This window comes from Typopeltis vanoorti, chromosome 25 (assembly GCF_054136105.1).
Source record: "Typopeltis vanoorti isolate ZY-2024b chromosome 25, IOZ_Tvanoo_1.0, whole genome shotgun sequence".
Classification (NCBI taxonomy): domain Eukaryota; kingdom Metazoa; phylum Arthropoda; class Arachnida; order Uropygi; family Thelyphonidae; genus Typopeltis; species Typopeltis vanoorti.
In genome coordinates, this window is record NC_143573.1 from 15,000,496 (window position 1) to 15,026,689 (window position 26,194).

General features: G+C 35.9%; 1 protein-coding gene across 1 annotated transcript in view; it reads right to left on the reverse strand.

Moving 5' to 3' along the window:
- Positions 1-26,194, reverse strand: part of LOC150092567 (GTP-binding protein 6) — a 203,553-nt gene that overhangs the window by 32,868 nt on the left and 144,491 nt on the right. Inside the window, exons 6-7 of the mRNA XM_090414235.1 lie at positions 24,199-24,407; positions 19,421-19,569 (exon numbers count right to left, since the gene is read on the reverse strand). Coding sequence (XP_090270361.1) covers positions 19,421-19,569; positions 24,199-24,407 — 358 coding nt within the window. The remainder of the gene's footprint in view (positions 1-19,420; positions 19,570-24,198; positions 24,408-26,194) is intronic.

Below are 26,194 nucleotides of genomic sequence, written 5' to 3' on the forward strand. Positions count from 1 at the left end.
GGTATTCCAGCACTGAATGGCAAAAAAAACTGAACAGAAGAATTCATCCAATGAAAACAAATAAAGAAGAAAGTAGTAACTAACTTGCAAAGAATGGGGAAAAGAATCTCAGGATGGTAAACTGGTAAGCAGAACTTCATGTCAGAACTAATAAAATGCCCTAGAAAGGACAAAAGCAACCACATAAGGTTTCTGTAAACCTTTCCATTAGGTTGTGTCCAAAAGTGAATAAAGCTGGCTGGATAATCTGATGTGGAGCAAGAGTGCTGGAATCTATTCTGGTGATCATTAATTAATTTGTGATTTTCCAGGTAGAGGTTGGCTATAAATGACCCTCTCCATTGTTTATAGTTCAACTGACTTTTATCTGCATTTTTTTTTTTTTTTTTTTTTGAGGGAGGATATGCTAAGTACAGACTTATCTCCATGCTGTGCCTGATGATTATGAGAGTTCATCAGTACAGGGAAAGTATTAACTTTAGAACACATATGGGGATTACCATCTGGACCAGGAAAGGCAAAACAAAAGAATGCATGAAGTGAGGTCTTCTTGGTATAGTGGGAGGAAATCTGCATTGGTCATCTAAACAAGAGTTGAAGGAAATAGTTCAGGCACAAACTAGTTCGCTTACACTTGGATAAATGATTAAACCAAGTATATAATTTCTTGATATCTTTAATTTAAGAGTTGAAGGAGATGACTGATGCCAAGGAGTCAATCCTATTGTTATAATGACATTAACATAACAATCTCTGTGTGTGTTTTCAGAGTGAAAGAGAAGTGGATTATTTGATTCAAAAATATGTCAAAAACTACAAAACTTATTTAGACTTGATTTAAGTCTGCTTTGGTGTCTATACTACTACACAATGAGAGTTCATAAATCATTTTTATTGAGCAATGTTCCACGTTGCTTGCTTAATTTCACCATTCATTCATTTAACTCCTATTTTATATATTCTCTTAACAGTTATATATAGTGAGACATTATCAATAGAGAAAGATTGATTCATTTAAGAGAAGCTAGTGTGATAGTGACCATTTTCTAATTGGTGTTATTCTAAAGGTTTTTCAGCACGTGCAAATCATCTGGGATACATCAACAAACTAGATAAAACAAAAGACAGAAGAAAATATGAGAGTGTATTAAAAGAAAAACTGAAAAATGTGCAGCTAGATGATAATGAAAATACCAAAAAACATCTGGAATCAAGAATATCATAAAAATAGCAGCAGAAAACTCAATTGGAATTCAAAGTAAAATACAGTGTAAAAAATGCTTTAATGAAGAAACTGAACAGTAAAGAAAAAAGATAGAAGCATGTGGCTTCATGCTGCCCAGAGATACAAAGGGGAGCAGCAAGAAAGCCAATAAAATAATCAGACAACAGAAAAGAAAATTTTACATGAACAGATTGAAGAAATCTAGAAATAATTTACATTAAATAATTCTGGAAAATTTTTCTATGAAATTTGGAACCAAAAAAACATACCTACATATATTTAGACAATAATAGCAATAGTAATGGACATACACTAGCCACTAGGAATGAAATAAGCAAATAGGTGTAGAGAGTACTTCAACTAACTCCTAAACTGTGAAGAACCTGTTGAGACATTTAAACAGAATACTTATGATACCTGTCACCAAGAAATATTTAAACCTTCACTAGCCAAAGTAGTGGAAAGCATAAAGCAAATCAAAGACAACAAAGCACCAGGCTGAAAAATAGTAGATGAACTTATCAAATATGGTGGAAGTGAATTAACTACACATATACTTAAACAGGTAAATTTAATTTGGGCAAAAAGAAGAGATACCTTTAAAATGAAAAGCAGCACTAATCATTCCAATATATAAAATGGGAAACAAAAATGAATGTGAAAATTAACCTCCCAACCGGCCAGTGTGGATGAAATATCCAACAATCCCTAGCTGTTTTCATGGATCAAAACTTCGTCGGCATTCTACCTTTTATCATGCCATTACCTTCCTCCGCCGTTAATCTCGTTACGGCTATTCTATAGCATTAGTGGATTAACTGTTGCTGAGTGATCTTTGTGTCCCCTCCTCCTGTCTTTACGTCTATTGTGTTGCTTAGAATTTCATTTACTGTCCTAAGTTATTTGACCTTTCTTGCCTCTAAAATGATTTATTGTGTCTCTTCCCAAAAATTGAAACCAATTTCACATATGCGACCCACCCCCCCCCCCCCCCACCCCCCCCCCCCCCCACCCCCCCCCCCCCCCACCCCCCCCCCCCCCCACCCCCCCCCCCCCCCACCCCCCCCCCCCCCCACCCCCCCCCCCCCCCACCCCCCCCCCCCCCCACCCCCCCCCCCCCCCACCCCCCCCCCCCCCCACCCCCCCCCCCCCCCACCCCCCCCCCCCCCCACCCCCCCCCCCCCCCACCCCCCCCCCCCCCCACCCCCCCCCCCCCCCACCCCCCCCCCCCCCCACCCCCCCCCCCCCCCACCCCCCCCCCCCCCCACCCCCCCCCCCCCCCACCCCCCCCCCCCCCCACCCCCCCCCCCCCCCACCCCCCCCCCCCCCCACCCCCCCCCCCCCCCACCCCCCCCCCCCCCCACCCCCCCCCCCCCCCACCCCCCCCCCCCCCCACCCCCCCCCCCCCCCACCCCCCCCCCCCCCCACCCCCCCCCCCCCCCACCCCCCCCCCCCCCCACCCCCCCCCCCCCCCAATTATCGTGAATTAATTTCTTCGAGAACAAAGAAAAATCTTTTGTCTAGTAGCGATTAGAAAAAAATTAGCGCAAAAAAATAAAAAATTAAATTGGTTAAGTGAAGAAATTATGCAAGACCTTTATTTTGTCCAGAAATTAAAATTGTATTGTACAATAAAAAGAGAATACAAAAATATAAATAATTTCTCTATTTTTAGTCTATCATATATAACTAAAATCCAGTTCACCAGCATGGAACAAGAAAGTCCGTTTCTTGTTATAGGCAACTGAGAGGCAGCTACGGACGGGAGATAATCCGATTAACCTTTCTCTTCAGCGTGAGGGTTTATCACACCTTCTAATGGACATGACAGTCAAATTGCACTTCTTATCCAGGTTCTTTAAACAGGTGGGCTGAATCTTATCCAGATTTATTTGGACGTCTATAGACGTCCTAGCCGGTAGGAAGGTTAAAGAGAGATATCACTTGTGTCAGCAGGCTACAAAATTGTATGTAATATTATACTAAAAAGAATCTTATTCTATGCTGAACAAAAAATAGGTGAATATCAAGCAGGATTCCAAACAAATACATCTATGGTTGACTGGATTTTTATAAGACAGATATTTTTTTAAAAAAAAGGAATATCATTAGTAGGTTTTCATATTTTATTTATAGATTTTAGAAAAGCATATGATAACATTCTTAGAGAAAGCTTTTTTGAAGTATTAGATGAGCTGGGAATACCTCATAAGATAATATGCTTAATCAAAATTCACTAATGACAGCCAAAGCATGGTATTAGTTAATGGAATTAGATCCAAACCTTTTGATATTAAGACAGGATCAAAGCAAGAAAATGAGCAAAGAGGGCTTTGCTCATCCTTTTTAATTTAGCTTTAGAAAAATGTATTTGAGAAACATTAAAAGATAACACAAACAGAACAGTAATGTTATGATATGCAGATGATATATGACTAGTTGGAGAAAATGCTGAAGATATTAGAATAACATTTAAACTTTTACTGAAAACCTAGGATTATTATTATTATTACGGGCAATTCCAAGGAGTCCTTAGACTCATTGAGGGAGGCCCTAAACATCATGTCAAGAACAACTATTCAACATTCACACAGTATCTCTCATACTTTGGCTTGAACTCATTCACAGTCATGGCACCCACAACAGACTCTGGCAGCTTATTCCACTCATTCACCACTCTCCAAGTAAAAAACCTAGTTCTAACACCCTTGCAAACCACACTTTTGCTTAGTTTCCATGGATGGCCTCTAGTCCTACCACCACCAGTCCTGTTCTGAAAAATATCCTTATGACAAAGCTTTTCCACCTATCAACCAATTTCTGCAACCCACAAATCTTCAACCTGTTCTCATAAGGTTCATTCTATAGACCTGCTATCATCTTGGTCACTCGTCACTGGATCCTCTCCATCAAGAAGAAACCCTGTGCCCAGATCTGGGCACAGTAGTCAAGGTGGGGTCTTATCAAAGCTCGATCCAAAGGAACAATAACTTGCTTGTCTCTGCTCGTCAAAATATTCTTCAGTAACACCAAGTGATTTGATGAGCTGATTTAGCCACTTTTGCAATGTGCTTCTTAAAATTCAACTCCCTATCCTAGGATAGAATTGACTATTTAAAAGTATGCAAAAATCACAATCAAGGGAGAATATGACCAGTTTACCATTGATAACATGCAATTTAAAAGTGCCACTTCCTTCAAATGTTTGGAACATTGATTACTCAAGATAATAAAATTAACACAGAAATACAAGCTACAATACTAGGGTGGTCTGAAAATTTCTCGGCCTCGACCATAGATGGCAACACTATCGGCAAGAGATTTTTTTTCCCAAGTTCGTACATCTGTCATAAGCATCCATGTGAAACTGCAAGTCATTCTATCAAGTAGTTTGTTTTATCCAGCTGTCTGAAGCAAAAGTGTTGTTTGTATCCCTTGAAATGGATAAAATTGAGTATTGTGCGGCTATAAAATTCTTTGTAAAAGAAGGTTTAATGCCAAAAGAAATTCATTCAAAGTTTATGAACACTATTCTCCTTTGTTTTTGACGATTAAGAAATGGGCTGCCGAGCTTAAACATGGCCGTACCAGCCTTGAAGATGATCCATGTAAAGGACGTCCAAAAGTGTAACAACACCAGAAATGATTGATCAACTGCACGATATGGTATTGGATGACCAGCGAGTCAAAGTGTGTTAAACTGCTGAGACTATAGGCATTTCAAAACAATGTGTAGGATATATTTTGCATGAAAAATTGCATATGAAAAAGCTTTGCGCAAGGTGCCGTGCTTGCTCACAGCAGATGAAAAATGCACTCACATGAAAATCTCTAAACAGTACTTGGAGCATTTTAACAAGAATAAAACTGATTTTGTGCATCGATTTATTACTATGGATGAGACTTCTCTCACAGCCATACCATACAAGGTTCTTAACACTCCATGTATGCTCTTTATGCATCATACTTCTGGTGCAAAAACCAGTAACAATGCCATTATGCATTGCCTTTATAGCACCTCACTTGAAAAGAGTAAATCTCACAAACTTCAAACAAAACAAGTATGTTTTTCATATCATGAATTCATTTCAATTAAATTATAGTTATCATTTCCAATATACAAATTTTATAATCAAATCAATGGATTAATTTAATTCAATATTAACCTTATACACATATCCAGTATGCATGACATTTTCACAGCTCACAAGATGAATTAACTTAGTATAATTAAATACTTGAACAATTTATTTAATGACAAGGCTTTTTTTAACACTGTTATTTAAAAAATTCAATTATTTTGCAAAGACAAATCAAAGATCAGATTATGTAACTGAGTACATCATGAAAAGCGAGTCTGGCTCCACAGCCAGTGCTACCTACTTTCTTGTTTTTGTGAATTTTATTATTGTCTTTCCTATTAAATTATTAATCAATAATTTATATAAATTCAGCTTTCATTCTGAACAATAAAAGAAAGAAAACACAAACTACACTTTTAAGTTTTGTGAAATGATGCAAAACTGAAGGTAAATTGCAGGCACCAAAAAGTGTTTAAAATGCTAGGGGAAAGAGTTCTGCTGTATCATCAGGTAAAAAACAATCAACTATGATGTGCTTTTTAAGACAAAGTTGCATTTTGTAATACCTACAAAAATATCCTGGGGATGCTGACAGTAACTCTAGATTGATACATGGTTTGAGGACCTTTCATTTCAAAGTGGAGACATTTAGTGGAGACACAATTAAGCATTCAATTCTCACAAAAGATGCTATGACATAGACTTGGCCAGAAATCACTCAGAAAACCCACCTCTAGCTACTTGCTAAAAGAAAATGGATTCTAAAAGTTTGAACACTTTAAGTGCCTTTATAATATAGCTAAATTCAATGAACCATTTACTGATCTCAAAAACTTGATAGCCTTGTTAAATAAGTATATAATATACATATAAGTCCAATAGAGCAGTACCATTTCTGGTACTGCTCTACTGGACTTATATGTACTAGAATGAACAAATATAATGAAAGAACTTGTGCCAGTTATTGCTATTGTCATTAAACATGAATTAGTTAAGGAAATCAAAGACTCCAAGAGAATGAATCTTCTTAGAATGATGCTTCTACAGTTTTTTTCAAACAAGAAGGAACTTGTTCTTTATTATTATTATTATTTGACACCTCCAGGGAGTCCAAGACATCGAGAGAGGGCACCTCCTCTACAACTCTCTGTCTCCATCACTCAACCTCATCTACCCATCATCCATGAATCGCATCATCTACACTAATGCCATCTACTGTTCACCACCACATCAAACTACAAAAGACAACCCAAACAAATAGACTACCACAAGTTCAGGAAGTACACAGAAGAGACTGAATGGACTATTAAGAACTGTTACATAAATGATGACTATATTGACTTTATTAATAAATTCAACGAGTGCAAGAAAAAATCAGAAATTCCTGTGAAACAAAAGAAAAGAGAACGACTCTTACCTCAAACTATAAGAACTACTGAAAAGGAGAAAAGAACTGAAGAAATCTGAAGGAAATTTTCTAGAATACAAAATTATCTGTAAGTTACTAAGGAAAAGAATTCCAGAAGACTACAAAGCTTTCAGGATACAAAAACTAAGAGAAGCAGTACAGGCAAAAACCAGCCTGAAAAAAATAGAGAAAGACTTAAATTTTAAACAGTCAATTCCATCTGCTTTACAGGATCAAAAGGAGAAAAACATACTAATAGAAAAAGGATAGAAGAAATTGTGCAGAATTTTTATAATGATCTTTATGCAACTAAGTGCCAAGTCTCAGAACCTATCATTCCTAAACCATGCAATATACCAGATGTACTTCCAGAAGAAATAGAACATGCCCTTAAGAAAATGAGTAAAGCTTCAGGAGTTGATCATGTTAAGGCTGAAGAAATCCAACAAGGTGGACCAATTATTTTCAAAGCTTTGGCTGCCAGATTCACATGGTACTTCAAAGAAAGATTCCAGAGGAATGGAAGACCTCAAAAACCATACTTCTATTCAAAAAAAGGAACAAGGAAAACATATAAAAACTATCATCCAATCTGTCTACTTGCTCACACATATAAAATCATGAACAGAGTAATACTGAACAGAATCCAAAACACTCTCAAAGACAACTCCGGTAGAGAGCAGGCAGGATTTAGAAGAGGCTTCTCCACAATAGATCATATCCAGGTCATTTCACAACTCATAGAAAAATGCAGAGAATACCGAATCCCTCTATGTTTCCTCTTTATTGATTTTAAAAAAGCATTTGATACTACAGAACACAATGCAGTCATCAGTGCCTTACTGGAAATAAATGTGGACCCTACTTACATCCACATGATAAAAGAAATCAACAAAAATCAGACCACACAAATATTCCTATTTGATCAACCTATAAATATAGATATAAAGAGAGGGTTCAGGCAAGGCAATGTAATCTCCCCAAATCTATTTACCAGCACTTTAGAATACATTCTGAAAAAAATCAGATCTAAACGGAGGAATAAGCATAGATGGTGAAAACTTACAAATCCTTATGTTTGCCGATGATCTAGTACTGATATCCCACAACCTAAAAGACCTAGAAGAAATGGGTGAAAAAATATACACAAACAGCAATAAGATAGGCTTAGAAATGAATCTAGAAAAAAAAAAATGGATCCACAAGTGACAGTCACGTATGTATTAATAACATCCCTATAGAACAAGTTGACTCCTACAATTACTTAGGACAAACAATAAAAATGAATAACGATTTATCTGAAGAACTAGCAAAAAGAAAGAAAGTTGCATGGCTATCATTCAACAGACTAAAAGAAACACTTACTGATCTAAATCTTGACATCTCTGCGAAAGCAAAACTATTTAATAGTGACGTTCTTCCATCACTCACATGTGGATCAGAAACATGGAACATGACAAGAAGAGACTCTCAGAATAACTCAGCGTGCAATAGAACATGGAACTAAGAAAGAGATCAGGCATAAAAGATGTGATAACTGCATATATGAAAGCAAGATGAGATGGGCAGGTCACGTAGCCAGACTCAGGGATAACAGATGGATATATACAATACTCAACTGCCAACCAAAAATAAAGAGAAAACCAGGAAGACCACCTACAAGACGGGAAGATCCACTAGTGAAATCTATGGGTATAACATGGAAGAGAGAGAAGCTCAAGATTGAGATCATTGGAGGCATCTTTGTGACCTGCACTCGTGGAGAAATCCTGAGTGAAACATAGGGCCATCAAGGCTACATAAATAAAAATCGGAAACTGAAAGTGGCATTTGCTTCCATAATTCCTCTTTAAAACTCAACAGGCTGCTGGGTACTTTGATACATTACAGAGTGAAATGAATAAGTTATTCTTGCCATTGGAGACTGATAATTGGTTAATAATTGGAACAAGTGGAGCAAGAAACATGCTAGGAAAAAACAATGAGTTAGTGACAAGATTAAAGACAGATGTGCCAGAACTTATATCAACACATTATATAACACATAATTTGAATCTGGTTGCTTTAAATTGAATCAAAATGTTCCCTTTGTTTCTCACAGTGAAACAGTAATAAAAAAATTAATATACCTTTTACTAGAGTTCACTAAAAAGACTGAAAGAATTTGGAAAAGCAGCAGACATGTTACAAACAAAAATCCTGAAGTTCAAGTATCTGCATTCGGTGAGGTGGGTGTCTAACAGAGTGGGAGTGCTGACTGCACTTGTTAACAACTACTCTTCAGTGGTAATGCATTTAGAGGAAACAGGCAATGGAAAAGGGGATGGTACAGAAATATCAAAAGGCTTGTTAAAGAAAATGAAGACATACTGCTTTGCAAGAGGTATCCACTTTCTCTTATATTTCTAAACTTTATTCAAACAACTGCCACTGTTATATTATTATTATTATTATTATTATTATTATTATTCCCGACACCTCCAAGGAGTCCGAAGACTCATCGCGGGAGGACACCTACAACTGTCTCAACCACTACACCGAACCACCACTACGAATCATCTCCATCAACGCCATCTACCGCCCACCTCCACCACTACTACAACTAGTATGTTTTGTCTGTAAATTGCGTGTGTTCTGAAGGGCCGATTTGTCTGTATGCGGGATGAAAAACCCGAGTTTCCGGGAGAAAAAACCCTGCTACCTCCGTATGAGATCGGCTAACTCACTTTCGATTGAAATCGACCAGATAAAGATTCCTCCCGTCGCGACGAGAATCGAACTTAGGCCTATTCCAATCGAAGGGCGCAATGTACCGTCATTCTTCCAATTGCGCTACGGAGGCTATTCCATATATTATATATTATATACTATTGTAGGTGTATATAATAGTATTCAGATATTGAGTGCAGAGAGAGATACTGAATGTTGAACAAAAAGTATTAAAAGATGAAGAAATAATGTATCTGATAAAAAGATTTAGTGGAAATGAATCAGAAATTGCCAAACCTTTCTCAGTATTTGATATATTTATTTGGCCTGAAGATATTTCTTTTTTGGGAAAGAAGAAATTAAGAATTTGGGTAAACATGTCAAGAAATATTTTTATGATAATGAAAACTCGTACCACTCTTTCACAAATTTGGTGAAAGCGCAGTACGAGTTCAAAGTTTTAGGGAAGCATTTAAACACAGAAGACATTTTTGAAAGAACAATCATTAATAGGGATAGGTTTTCCTGTCTCTCAAAAATGCTTGAAATTATAGCCATGATAGCAGTAAGTACATCATTTGTGTACATCAATGAGGTTTTAGTCAAATGAATCCAATAAAAGGGAAGCTGAGATCATCAATGAATCCCTCCACCATGCATTGACTTATTAATGATATACATATGAATTATGCTTCACTGCAATATTTTGTTTTGAAAAAGTCACTTGTTAAGTGATATTTTGCAACTAAAAAAAGACAAACTAGACACCACATGAAGCAGTTATGTAAACGAGCTATGTTGTGCCATACATTTTAAACCCACATTAAAAGAAAGAATATTTCTGCATAATTATGTGTAAGGTGTAGTAAGAAATAAATAATGTATTGTGTTACATCCTGAATGAAGAACTTTATTAAAGAAATAATTCATTCAGGATTTAACAAGTCAGAAAAATCAGCTGAGAGAAAAAACTTGTACTGGAGCAGAAGAACTAAAGTACTAACTGTAAATGGAAATAGAATTACCTCCTTTTAGTAAAATTGTAATACCATGTAAAGAACTTCGTGTATAAATTAGTATTATATGAATGCATCATGTATACAATGAATGGGTAAATTAGATGTAAACACTAGACCAAAGGTCACGGGCGGGCCTGAGGCATTTTTAATCTCAGAAAGTGACACACATTCGGTTCCCAGAAGACGCTGCTATGATCTCGCGATGTGCCGAAGTTGCCATGGTCAATGAAAGTAGCAGGCGGGGAAAAGATCGCAGAAAAAAAAAGTAAGAGGGTGCTATCGTGGTAAGAACAGGGTGCAAAAAGGGGGAAAGTGAATGGAGAATAAAAAGTTTTGCACTCCTTTTTCAGGGCTTTTTTCGCCTGTTTTCCTGGATGATGATTTGACTTCTCTCATGGACCGGTAGTTCCTGATGGTGTTTTGTGGCGATAGTTCGATATTGGAGGGTGCACCTTTCCCTTCGATGCCAGAATTTCTGCCGGTATGAAAGCGTGAGATGTCAGCATATCTGTCTTCGCTCCTTCGCAAAGTTCCGACGGAATAATATCACGGACATATATCAGAACCGGCAGTAGAAATGACGATGGTCCGAAACAGATGGCGGATTCGAAAGGTAATTCAAATAAAGAAGGACAGTTCCAATGGACCTGGAGACCCTACCCCCAAGAAATGGTAATGTACAGATTTTGTTTTAACTATCCAGTCGGAAAAAGGAAAAGGTGTTTGTAGTGTATTAATTGAGTATGGACAGTATTTAAGAACTTTAAGTGATTATTTAGCAGTGGCTAATGTCCATAAGACAAATTGCTAGGAATGATTATAGATGATTGTGACTAGTTTAATATGCAAGACTAACACAGTGGGTAGAATACTGATTAGAAGAGTATAATGTACATATTATGTGTGTTTGTAGTGTATTAATCGAGTATGGACAGTATTTAAGAACTTTAAGTGATTATTTGGCATTGGCTAATGTCCATAAGACAAATTGTTAGGAATGATTATAGATGATTGTGACTAGTTTAATATGCAAGACAAACATAGTAGGTAGAATATAGATTAGAAGAGTATAATGTGTATATTATGTGTGTTTAGTCTTTAACTTAAGAGAATTTATTGTTCGTGTATTAGCGTATTAATCAGTTTGAAAAGGTCTGATTTAGCACGTAATTGAACTAATTGAAAGTGAGATTGGTCTAAGTGTATATTATGTCTTTAGATTCCAATAAATATGTTTTTTCTTTTATACCTGAGATTTGCCTGTGATATGAACCAAAACTACCACTCATTAATCTGAACCATAGCGGGGAGGAATTGAAAGAAAGGTATGACATGTTGTTATAGAGGTTACGACTGCAAACCAGAATTTATTTAGCTGCAGTAGAGAATTTAATTTATTCACCTACGTGCACCAAAGGTCTGGAAAAGTCTTCCTGAATAACAGTCCATTCTATTCTAAAGTATTGGCTGGTGCAGCACAAAAAAATAAATTTGTCAATATCTGAAGAGGAGATGGCCCCAGAAAGAAATTTGAGGATTCGTTTCTTTTAGCAAGGAATAACCTTAACAGTCAGGGTAAGCACGTGAGTAAAATTAGGAATTGGCTAGAGGTATAGAATTTACTTTCCTTATAGAATGAACTCGTAAGAAGTGATACAGATATTAATCAGGGAAATCTTGTAAGTCTTGTAGTTAAAGTAGAGAGGTTGAATTCATAAGGGATGTAACGTTAAAATATTGTAGGAAGAGCAACGACATAAAAATGGTGCACACGATGATGCATAACAATGGTGGTGAGACACACCATGCACATAGAACCAAGGATATAACAATTGCTTTGTTTCAGCATTAATCATAACATTGTATTTTTAAAAATATAATCTAATAACAATATAGATGAAATTTACTCATTCAAGGTACTTGCCCAATACCTTGAGTGAATAAAAAAAATTTTTGTGGCTAGTAAATTGAAATTTTATTTTTGGAACTCTGTATTTTATATATACATATATATGTGTGTGTGTGTGTGTGAATAAATTTTTTTACCTTGGGAATAATGTATATTAGGGTTACCAAGTAATTTTATAAACTAGGTTATTTTACTCCTAATCCCAAGTAAGCAAACAGTTAAGTTTGCGCCTGAAACGTAGTTCAAGTCTAAAGGTGGTGTCACACCAGGGCAACTCATTGTAAAGGTGGGTAAAGCTCTGATCACTATTCTTAGTATTTTCCATAATGTAAAGCATATCTCACTAAGAGATGTATACTGCAATACATTATGGGTGGCGTCACTACCCAGACCAGTTTCAACCTTTTTTGAGGTCTCCTCAGTGAGTAGCTAGACCCTAAATACTGTATTACTAAAACCTTGGAATTTAGGGTCTAGCTACTCACTGAGGAGACCTCAAAAAAGGTTGAAACCGGTCTGGATAGTGACCCCACCCATAATGTATTGCAGTATACATCTCTTAGTGAGATGTGCTTTACATTATGGAAAATACTAAGAATAGTGATCAGAACTTTACCCACCTTTACAATGAATGAGTTGCCCTTGTGTTGCACCACCTTTAGACTTGAACTACGTTTCAGGTGCAAACTTAACTGTTTGCTTACTTGGGATTAGAAGTAAAATAACCAAGTTTATAAAATTACTTGGTAACCCTAATATATATATATATACACACAGAAACTCAGAAAGTTTTTTGAGTTGTGCAGACTAAGGCAACTCTGATGCCAAGGACTGTATTCTCATAAGCTCTCTGGTCTTCATTCAAAACTTTCCAAGTTCCTATATATATTATTATTATTATTTGACACCTCCAGGGAGTCCAAAGACTCATCAAGAAAGAGTGTGCCAACAGCATAGAACAATTGATTCCCTTCCAACTACTAACCGCGTTCAAACTTGCTTAACTTTTTGCGTGAACCATTAGTAGCAGAGGCTCTACCAATCGATAAACCTTTGCTGGCAAAGGTTGGTCAATTGGTAGATCATAGAGGTCAAATTCATGTATTTTATACAGCACCTTTTCTGGGTTGTTATAAAGTTCACATTTGGAAATATTCATACAATTTAGTAAATGCATTGCCGACGCTTCCTCAATGTTACACATTTTGCAGATGGGGAGACTTTTATGCCATTGCTACACTTGACTGGTCTAGTGTGGCCGGTCTTGAGGCAAGAGATCATGGTAGTGGCACAGCGATTAAACTTGGAGTTGATGGTAGCTCCTGAATTTTCTGCTAAATATCAGTGGTGAGTCATGTTCTAGAGAATCATTCTTTTTACATTTTCTTTTTGAGTAGTTTTAAAAAGATCAAATTCTATGGTATCACTTGATGTTGCAGCCATTTTTTCCACTTCATCTGCAGTTTCATTTCCCTTTAATCCCACATGGGATGGAATCCATTGGAACATTATTTTGGAATCCTTATGTAGTTTATGTTTTTTGCTATGTCTCTAAGTATTTCTTGATGGCTAGTGTAGCAGTTCTTAATAGCTTGAAGGGCTGCTAAGGAATCTGCGAAAAATATAAATTCCTTTGGATATTGTTTATCCAAATGTTGCAGTGCTATGTTAATGGCTATTAATTCTGCATGGTATGAGTTGCATCCATTACTGTTAGTTGTTTTTAGTTTTATATTTTGAGAGCCATAAATGAGTATGCCACTCCCAGATTTACCATTTGGGTTTTTGGAGCCATCTGTGTAGACCTTTATTGAGTCAGGTCCATATTCCATTATTTTTGAAAGAGCTAATGATCTCAAGATTTCAGGGTTTTCTAGGCTTTTTTCCCTATTTCAAAATTAATTACTATATTTTTCCTGCCTTGATTTGGAGGAAATGCTGGGTAGTTGGCTATTTTATTTGAACAATCCAAGGGAATTTTATTTTCCATGATTTCATGCATTGTTGATATTTTCTTTATTCCATTTGTTGGTTGCCAATTTTTAAGAAGTTCACTTGTTTTATGATGTGCAAGGTTGGCTTTTTTCCCTACAAATTTAGTAAGATTTTCTTGCTATCTAATTTTTAAAGGAACAAGGTTGGATTCGAATTCTGCTATTTTTCCAGGAGTTGTATTTCTTAGTCTATATATGATTCTAGCTACATTTTTCTGAATTTTTATAAGCTTGCCTAAACTGGTTTGTGATGTTTGCATCCAGATAGGCGAAACATATTCCATTATGGGTCAGATAATAGAGGTGTATGTGACTTTTAAGGTTTTGGCATCAGCTCCCCACTCTTTACCTGAGATACTTTTCATGAGTCTTCTTTTTTGCTCTGATTGCAACATTGTTGATATGTTTATTAAAGCTTAGTGATGGATCCAGAGTAACTCTAAAAGTATATGGGGTTTTCATTAAATGTAATTAGTTGACTGTTTAGCTTAATCTTTGGTCTCCACTTTCTGAGGTGGTTATTAATGGTAAATACACAAATTTCTGATTTAGTAGGGTTAATTTTGATTTTTTTGTTTTTCACAGTATGTAGATAAACTTTCAATGGCTTTGTTTAAGGTGACCTTCTGCTGTTTCTAGGTTGTTGTGAGCTGAGAATAGGCCCAAATCATCAGCAGGCATAGCTATCCTTGTTTCTTTATTTATATTTTTATCTAAGTCATTTAAGTAGATGGAAAAAAAGGAGTGGGCTCAAAATGCTGCCTTGATGGAGTCCTTGTCTTATTTTCACTTTCTTGGAAAAGGTATTACTTATTCTAACTTGAATTGTTCTGTTTCTTAGAAAGTCATAAATCCAGTTTAGAACTTTCCCTTCTATTCCAATATGACAAAGTTTGGAAAAGAATTTCTGCCTCCACACCTTGTCAAAGGCATTGCTAAAATCTATAAAAGCTGTAATGGTGGAATTGGTAGGTTTGGTCTGGAAGTTATCTTGAATTGTCTCGGTTAAGTAGAAAAGTTGATTAGTTGTTGAGCGATTTCTTCTAAAGGCAGCCTGAAAATGTGGTAGTATACTATTTTTGTTTAGATAGTAATTCAAACGTTGGAGTATCATTTTTTCCATCAATTTGCCTGGAATTGGAGTCAGTGAAATTGGTCTACAACTTCCTGGTTGGTCTTGAGGTTTGTTAGGCTTTAAGATTGGTATGATTGTGGATGTCTTCCAGTCTTTTGGAGCTTTTCCTTGTTTTAGGCTATTGTTGTATAGGCGAAGTAGCCAATCTAGGATTAGGGAAGGAAGATGTTTGATCATAATTCCTTGTATGTTATCTGGTCCACATGATTTATTTACATCTAGTCTCTCCAAAGCATCTCTCAAATATTAAAGTATAGAGTCGAGAGGATTTGATTTGGCATAAGTGGGATACTGAAATGGAGAACATTGTGAATCCATCCATATTTTAGAGTCAAATGTGGAAATAAGCTTAAAAGTTTTGAAAATTAATTGCATTATATGAGAATATAAGCTTCTCATAAGTTTGCTAGTAAATTTCGAAACTTAGAAATGTAGAAAGAAACTTATGTTTATATATATATATGGATGGATTCATAATATTCTCTATTACTTTATCTTATTTTTGAAAAATGTAAGCCTCTCAGCTCTATATTTTGATATCTTATTATGCATCCAACGAGAGTTAGATTATGATGAATTTAACTTTCTGACATAATTGTGATATGGTAGTGAATGAGAATTTTGTTTTTATTTCTGTTTGGGTTTCCTGCTCTTTAGATTTTAAAAATTTGCCAACACGAAGCCTAGCAGCTGTTGAACACCAATTGCTATCAGGCAAGTGAAACCTAAAAATCGTTTTCTTCAGATATGAAATAAGAATGGATGTTTAATATCCCCTATTTCTCTCTCTATATATCTACCTTATAGATATAAAATGATAAACCTTTTTATCAAACGTTTTTGTGTCACGTTTTTTTGTCAAGTTATTTGAAACGTTTTGAAACTCAGGGGCTACCCTGAGTGTCGAGTCTTCAGAATTCAAGGAAAACCGGCCTACCAGTCCGGAACACAGGGGTTGGGCGCCGCACCCTAGTATATATATATTGCATTTTTTTCACAAATAAAAAATATTAAAGGCACTTTTATTTTAAATTGCAAAATATACAGAATAATTATAGATGTAATAATCAAAATGATGCGATAAATGTGATCTAGGAAAAGGAATATTTCAGCATTTTTTGAGAGTAGTCTACATCTGATTTCTTCATAAATATTTCAGGCTTCTGAAAAAAATTCTTTCAATGAATAAGCTGGTAGTTGGTGATGAAAGAAATTTTCTCTGAGAAATTGTGCTGTGGAATTGGTTTACTCATTGGCCTTGGAAATCCTTCTTATTTTTAAGAAGAAGAATTTCCAAGGCCTGTTTCAATGCAATCATTTCAGCCTGTTATCCAATGTAATCATTTCAGTGTAATGCAAATATTTTGCCTATTTGTTACCTACCTCCTATTTTTTTAGATTATTTGATTTTATATATACATTTTTTAGATTTTGTGATCTGACATTTCAATTTCATTGGTTTGTTTTATAAATTCATTGCTATGTTTGTATTTATACATGGTTACCAAAGATGTGTACTTGATTTTTTCTGTATTACCCAGATATTTTGTTGTCTGAATATTTTCCATTTTGCATATAAATCATAAAACTTTCGAATATTACTGTTTTTATTATTCATGACCAAAACTATACAGGCAGTCCCCAGGCTATGAATGAGATACGTTCCTGATAACATCTTTAAGTCGGATTTGTACGTAACTCAGATCCCTGATGGTACTAATAATAATAATAACAATACTATAATGGCTCATATGTGGCAATAATAATACAGTGTAATATTAATAATAACACCCCTGTACTCTAATAAGTTACAGAAACTATTGTGCTCTTTCTTTTAATTCAAACAAGAAAAGAACGTAAAACAAACTCAAACGTGTGGGTTTGTTTACAAACCTGCATGTATGAGTATGTTTTTCCACTCGTGTTTGTTTACATGAGTGGAAGAAACTAGTTCCTGACCTATTATAATTATTCAATTCAGTGGTTCCAAAACTTTTTCAGTTCACGGAGTCCTTAGTATATCAGGATTTTTTCATGGTGCCCAAAGTCAGAACATAGACCTATCTAACAGTTGCAGTGCACAGTTGGTGCAGTTATTTAAGTGAAAATATCAGAATATTTTGTGGCACACAGTTTAGGAACCACTGATTTAATTATTAATTATCCTTATGGGGAGCCTGTTCATAAGTACAGAATGCCGTAAGTTGAGATGTCCGTAACCCGGGGACCATCTGTACTATTTTTCAATATTTTAAGACAAATTTTAATATTTCATAATATAAAACTTTTATTTACAAAAAATAAAGAGTCAAAAAGGGTTCAGTTCGGTGATGCAGAATTTATAAAAATTAAGTGGATATTAAATCCAGCATTATTTCAAAGCCGAATACAGAAACAGCTTTGAAATAATGCTGGATTTAATATCCACTTAATTTTTATAAAACGTTTATGACTGCATAATAAAGACTAAAAATTTCCAAGGAAAGAATGATGTTTATTATTGCAAACCTATTGAAAACAAGCCATTGTACACTATCTGATCAAAAGTATCCAGACACATCTGTGATTCGTAAATTGACATCTAGAGGTCACTACGACCTCATTTACCAATACCAAAGGAGACATAGAGCTATGTATTGTTCAGTGATAAGAAGTACAAGCAGAATGGTAGGTCAAGGGAGCTCAGTGACTTCGAACGTGGACTAGTGATTGGTTGCCACATCAGTAAGAAATTTATCAGAGACATTTCAACCATTCTCAAGTTGCCGAAGTCAACAGTTGGTGACGTCTTTCACAACATTCACAACAAAACAAAACCATGGTTGGGTAGGCTGTGTTTAATGACAGACAGGGACCATCGAGCATTGAAGAAGGTAGCTCGTGGAAATCGCCAGACATCGAGTGAAACAATCACGAGGAATGGGGTTCCATGGTCGAGCAGCTGCCCATAAACCAAACATTTCTTCTGTGAATGTTAAGAGCCACCTGCAGTGGTGTAAAGAGCGATGCCACTGGACAGTGGATAACTGGAAACATGTGATTTGGAGTGATGAATCACGCTTTACCATGTGGCAGTCTGATGGGAGGGTCTGGGTGTGGCAAATGTCTGGAGAACAATTCCTGCAAGCGTGTGTAGTGCCAACAGTGAAATTTGAAGGAGGTGGCATTACAATGTGGGGTGTTTTTCATGGAATGGACTTAGCCCTTTCATAACACTACACAGAAATCTAAATGCAGAAGGGCACGAGGACATTTTGACCTGTTGGGTACTGTCCACAGTATAAGATCAATTCAGTGATGACTATTGTCTGTATTGGCATGACAATGCTACCTGCCATAAAGCAAGGTCTGTAAGGGAATGGTTTGTGAATAATAACATTCCAGAAATGGACTGGCTGGCCCAGAGCACTGATCTGAATCCCACCTTTGGGATGAATTAGAATGCCGACTTTGCTCCAAACTCCAATGACCCACATCACGAACTGCTCTGGCTACAGCTCTTCAGGAAGAATGGGCTGCCATTCCTCCAGAGACATTCTGACACCTGGTAGAAAGTCTCCCCGGCAGAGTTAGAGCTCTTGTAGAAGCAAAGGGTGGACTCACCTTGTATTAATGTCCACTACTGGAAATTGTGTCACAGGGAAAGTCTGATTACAGTTTCGAGTAGGTGTCCAGTCGTTTGATCGGATAGTGTATGTAGTCTCCCGAAATAAGAGGAGCCTTTTCTGACTGGCTTGTTTGTCATGACTCATATAATGAATTATTTTGATTTGGCCAGTCAAATACCAAATCTTTGTACTAATTTGGTCAAATCTGAATATCTGAAAAATATGTTGTAATAATCAGTCAAATACTGAAGCCAAACCGAATATGAATATTAAGCACATAACCACTTCCTGTGAAAAAGGAATGACAGAAAAGGAAAGTAAAATCTTTTACCTTTTTCTGAGGTCCACTTTATTTCCAACCTCAATTATGCTTGACATCAATTTATGAGAAATATTAAGGGTGCATAATGTTTCAAGAACAGCAATTTTCTGAATACTTGCATCAGGATGGCTGATATCTCGAACATGAATTATTAAGTCCTATGAAAGATTTTGCAAAATCATAATTGAAAACAAATTTCTTAATGGTAAATGAGAAATTCGAAAAACTATGAAATTCAAACTCTTGTTCAAATCCTACAGTTTAAATATATAGTACAACAGTATTGTGATATACTAAAATTGACAACGCTTTAAGTGGTGATCTGAATACACAGGCTATATCACTAACTGATTCATTCAAATGTGATAAATAAAATACAAGCGAGAGAGAGAGAATGTGATTAAATTCAAAAAAACACGAAACAGGCATCAAAAGCCTGGAGATCAGATGCATTATTCTGTTAAGAAATTTCGAACAACCTTTCTTAATATATCTCAATTAAAAACTTAAAGCTTACATGTCAATTAAATTAATCTTGCAATGTCTTTTGAAAATGTGTTACATGAAAGGCAATAAAAATGCAATGTGTTGGAATGAACCAAGAGATAAAGAGGTTATCAAAAAGACAAAATAGCCGGTATACTGAAACAGATACTGAAACCTTCTTTTCTGAGAAGAGGCCACATGCCTGGCTATTACAAAATGTTAGATGTATCAATGCCATAGCAATTTTAACTTTCTTCCAGTTTTTCTTCTTATAAATTTTATAAATTACCAAAGCACCCCCCCCCCCCATACCAACATGGAAGACTGATATTCTTTCTTGGTAAGATTATTGAGTTAATGAAGTCTGATTACATTATTCTTCACATCTTACAAGCAAACGCATATATTAAGGAAAGAAATGACAATGTATTGGTTATAATAATTAAACCATTTAGTTATTATATCTGATATCTAAACAACTGACATAATCTTTTAGGTGGTAGATGATGATAATGGGAGGATACCGAGGCAATCTGATTTGAAGTCAATAGCCTCTATATAAAAGTAGCCTAATCATGAAGATTCTTCATGAGCAATGCTTGCTCACACTGGGATAAAAGATAAAAACAAGAATATAATTTCTGGTCAAATATAATTTATAGCATAGTTACATCCTCTGTCTTGGAGCCCCCTTTATTCAATGAATTATATCTTCATTCCTCCTCTCTTGAAATCTTGTCAGGCTGAGACTTAAATCAACCAGCCAATTAAAGAAATCTAATTCTGTATTCAGACTGATAATTTGCAATATCTGGGCACCTCCATGCCACTCATTCTTATAGTCCAAGGGTGGCCATACTTGATTAACGTAAGAGCCACATATGATAAACTCATGTTTGAGAACTGCAAGACATGACCAATATTACAACCTTTTTATTGTTACAATGCGCATTTTATTACAAATATTTTATATATATATATATATATATATATATATATATATATATATATATATATATATAAAATATATATAAATATATATTTTATATATATATATATAGTGGATGTGGCGTTTGCACACCCCCGCGCTTGGCCGCACGAAGGGAGACTTGGTTTCGAGTCTAGTCGGCGACTAGAGGAAATTTTTCTAAGCCTTTTTTCGACCGGTTCCCGAGTTAGTCGATCTCTGGCATGGGCAAGCAGGTTATTCCTCCCGGAAAGTCAGGTTTTTCGTCCTGTAAACGCAAGAAAATCGACCGTAGAACCCACATTATTTCAGACATTAAATATATTGTGTTAGGGACCACGAGATGGCGGCACATTTGAGCCATCTCTCTTCACTGCGTACCGCTTAATTAGTGATAGCCTTGGGCCATCTGTCTCTGATTGGGTACCAGTGGAGATTGAACTGCCCACTCAGTCTCCAAAAGTTAGATAGGGCTAAATGGCCTCACCTACTCCCGTATACGGGAATAAACAGGCGTTAGCTGATTTTTTTTTTTCTTTTTTTTTCTGAATTTAATTTGTGAATGTAGATGGTTTATATTAGATAAAAAAAAAAAGTAGTTAATATGTTCTCATTTTGGGGCCAGACAGCAACTGTAACTCAACTATCACTTAATTATTACAAAAAAAGTGAGTAAATTACTAAAGCAAAATCTATACTTCAGAAAGTCATATGCCTATAGAATATCATACTCTTATTCACCCATGTTGTAATAGATTTCATGGTATGATATGAACACAGATGGATAAGAAAATAACTATATATTAACTTAGAAGCTAATATTTTGCTGGTATTATATCCAGCATCTTCAGAGCACACAACACAAAGTTTGTTACAAAAGCAAGACAACCACAATCCGGTGTAACAGTGAGGGCTAGTATAAGTAACTGTAGCATGCAACACAAGACTAAAGTCCTAATATGGCACCATCTAGGTTAAAAAAAAAAAAAAAAATTTCAAAATTTTGAAATAGTAGTCCAAATGATAGTCTTAGAAAGTTTTAAAAAATAAAATAAAAGTAATAAATATTAATTTGGTCTTAGGATGACTGTCCCAAATTTTTGGTAGATTTATACAGCCATACTTGTTAAGGTTTGGAGTATGTTTTAAGGCTTCTGTTGATTCTAGGAACAACCTCTCTGACTTGTAGAAGCTTCTGTGCATTACTTTTGTTTCTTTCCAATTAATCCTGTGTGCAGGGGTATCCAAAGCATGGTCTGCCAGACCCGACTTGCCATAGTGAAAGTGTCAGATATATTTTTTGTGTTCACTGAGGCGGATGTCCACAGTTCTTCCTGTCTGTCCGTAGTAGGCTCGATGGCAAGAACAGGGCACTTCATAGACTCCTGGATGTGATAAAGGAGTGCATTTGTCCTTAGGTGAACGGATGAGAGTTGCTAATTTTACATAAGGTTTGAATACTGTGCGTAGTTGGTGTTTGTTAAGCACCCTAGATATCTTTTCAGATGTGCCTTTAATGTATGGAATGGGTGATGGTTTTGTTGTAGTTTTTTGTGGTAGATAGAGGGAATTTCTAGGTAGCATTTAGTATGTTATCTATCTTATGGGGATTATAACCATTGGTTAAGAAGGTGTGACGTAGGTGAGAAAGTTCAGCAGTGAGAGCAATGTCATTGGAACAGATTGCTCTAGCTCTATGGGTTAGTGTTTTTAAGATACCATATTGTTGAGAAGGGTGATGGTGTGATTGTTTGTGTAAGTATCTCCCTGTATGTGTGGGTTTTCTATAAACTGAAAATGATAAGGAACCTTCTGGAAGATGTGTGATCAGTGTGTCCAGGAAGGGCAGGCAGTCACTGGCTTCTAGTTCCATTGTAAAGTGGATTTTAGGGTGCTGGCTATTTTGATGCGCTAAAACCATAAAAATAAAAAATCTTATTCACCCATTCCCAAATTCTGAGAACCTCCATAACTAAGTCAGTAATGACAATGCTCCATGGGTGGAAAGAAGTAGGTTCAAGTGTAATCTGGGATGTGAAAAAATGAAGACCCTTTATAAGCGATTTTCAATGTAAGATGAGTTGGCTAGTTTCATATGGAGATTACAGGGTTCTTCTTCCCAGAAACATTTGGGCTGTCATCCTGCAAAATAGGAGAACTGACAAGAAAAATATGCACTTTTTACACATAATACACTGGCTTTAGCTGCCTTGGCCATAATCAAATTTAATCTCTTAAATTCTTAATCAAATATAACAATAACTTAATCAGAATGTCTGAGATACTGATCAGTCTTTCCTCTCTCTCTCTCTCTCTCTCAATCTTTCCCCCCACCCACACTTGGATTGTAACAAAACTATATTTTCTTTTTTTTTTTACTCTCTTGTAATGCAAGGACCAATATCCCATCTGTTACAACAGAGTGGAAAGTCCAATCTCATGGCTGTATCCACACTGAGATTTTGTAACAACCTGAATGCCTCTAGGTGATTTACCTCTATTCGCACATTGGTCCCACATGCAATGATGTATCATCAAGTAGACGATACAAAGTGATTACTTAGTGATTTCTTCTACTATGGTCCTACCATCTACATTCATTAAAGTTATTCTTCCACAATTATTTTTCTGCTCATTTATCACACAGCAAAAGAAAACTCTTTGGTTTTCTTTTGCTGGGTGATATTATTAACTAATTTTGTCTCATAATCTGATTTTGATTCGGCTATGCTGATCACTCCTCTTTCTCTCTCTCTTTTTTTTTCATATTCTCTCCATAACATTTTCTTTTTTTATGAAATGTCTACTTAATGATACTACTCATCCATTTTACTCCCACTTGATTTATCCTCCTATCCAAACATCTCTTGACTATTTTCCCATACACAGATAACATCCTACCCATGAAGTTTCCTATATCATGGCAGTGTTACAAACAGCCTCCTAAATCTCTTATAATAATTAGATCTGTAAATAAGCATATACACTTTCTTAAAAGAAAGTTTCAAACTTCTAACGAGTCCAACATATATGGATATTTATTAACTTTCTATTAATATTTTTTTTTCCATTTTTGAAAGTAGTTTAAAGATATACTGAGTTCTCTATGACAGCCAGCACATAATCTGCTTCAAATTCAACCATAAAGACAATGTCAATTTTTCTTCTTAATATTGATGTAATGCTATCAGAATGTGCATAAATGCCTAAGTAATAAATGAATGATATAAAACAACAAATAAGTAATAAATGCTTTAAAGTGGCTAATAAATTAATCTTAAAAAATCTTAACAAATGCAAATTAGAAAGAGATTAAAAAAATGCCTGAACATACAGCCTGGACTGCATCCTCTAGAGTGGCAGCAAATGCATGTATTAAAGAGATAGGAATATCAGAGATAAAACCCACTGTATCAACAAACAGAACTTTCTGATAGCATGGCAGAATTCCTTCATAAACAGTAACATCTAATGTTGCAAACAGCTGATTTCTTGGCTCCAGACTGGCATCTTTTGTCAATGCCTTTATCAGAGATGTTTTACCTTTAAGCAAATCGGAGAACAATACAATTAGTAACGTATAATAATTTAATTTTGTGATTAAACTAAATTACCATGTAATTCTAATTATAACTATGGTACATCCATAAAAAGCAAATTACAGGTAATTCTTATCATAGCAAATTGTTAAAATCAAATTAAAAAAACTCTCAAAATCAACTAATCTTCTGCTCAAATGAAATTTGAATAGAAGATTAGTTGAATTTTTTTAGAAAATCAATGATTCTATAGGATTTTGGACTATACAGTAGTTTCTATAGAGTTTCTATACTGCACGGAAACATCTGATAGTATACCACACAGAAAACTATTACATAAGTTGGAGTAAATGGATATGTGGCTGGTGGTATGGATAGGAGGATGAGGATGGCTGATAGACTAATATCAGAGGGTGGTGTATGGTGGAGTGGAAGCAAGGCAAATGATAATGATTAGTGGAGTACTCCAGGGCTATATACTAGGACCACTATTCTTTAATTTGTACATTAATGATACAGCTGAAGATTTGAGGGGGGGGGATATTCAACTGTTCGCTAATGATGCAAAACTGGGTAGGGCAATAATAGTTGATAAAGGTGATGTAGATATCTTACCAGATAATTTAAATAAATTGGAAGTGTGGGCAAGGGACAACGGTTGTCAATTTAATGTTGTAAAATATAAGGTAATCACTTGGGGATTTAAAGATTACATGCTTCATATCACATTGATGGTAATAGTTTACAGCAGGAGTCAGCAACCTTTTCAGACTCGCAGGCCACATTCAACTTTTATTTTTAATAATTGGACTGCAAGCGTTTGATTAAGAGAAAATAGTGAGTGAAAAAAATACTTAAGTTATCAATTTTATTATATCAATCTTCAAAAAACACAAAAATATTTAAAATACCAGATATGAAACAAGGGGTGCTTAAGGGTCAAAGCTGTATAACTGAGAAGAGACCTCCACATAGCCTTTAAAGGAATGTGGAGAACCGACCAGGGCTTCAGACCTAATGTCCAAACCTCACCTTCTCGTGGTGCACCCTGTTGGGTATCTATCTGGATACTGAATGAACGAGGATGGACTGGCAATTTGGGATTTAGCCAACCAAATTTGTATTCATATTGGCTTAAACCAATATAGAAAATGATGGTACAACATGACAAAATTTCATGCCGGCTGGGGCGTCACCCAGGTAAACAAGGCCCCCCCGTTGTTTTCACCAGGGAACCAGGGCAAACACCGAAAAGTCAGCTACTGGAACAAATCTGAAAACTCAACTCAACATCACCAGAGTTAAAGATCGGTACTATCAACATAAGAAGCCTGAATGGCAAAGAAATGGAGCTAGATGAGAAATTAGATAAGTACCAGATCGACATAATAGGCATGACTGAAACAAAAAAGACAAAAACTGGTGAGATCTTTCTGAGCAATAAATACAAAATGTTATATTAATTCAGACAATGACAATCAAGGAAAAGAATGAGTAGCCATAGTATTCAACACAAAATACGAGGCTAATCTTCTTGAATGGCAGGCAGTCTCAAGTAGAGTGATGTGGACAAATATCAAAATGGGGAATTTGACAATGAGACTTATTTGTGCCTATGGTCCCACAGAAGGTTCTACTAAGGTAAAAGCGGAGGAATTTTTTGATGCTTTAGAAAAAGCAACTGACACAATGGAAAAGTTGGTCTTTGTTGGGGGAACTAAATAGCAGAGTAGAAAATGATTGTCAGACACAAAAATATTTTGGGAAAATTTGGAGAAAAGGGCAAAGCTA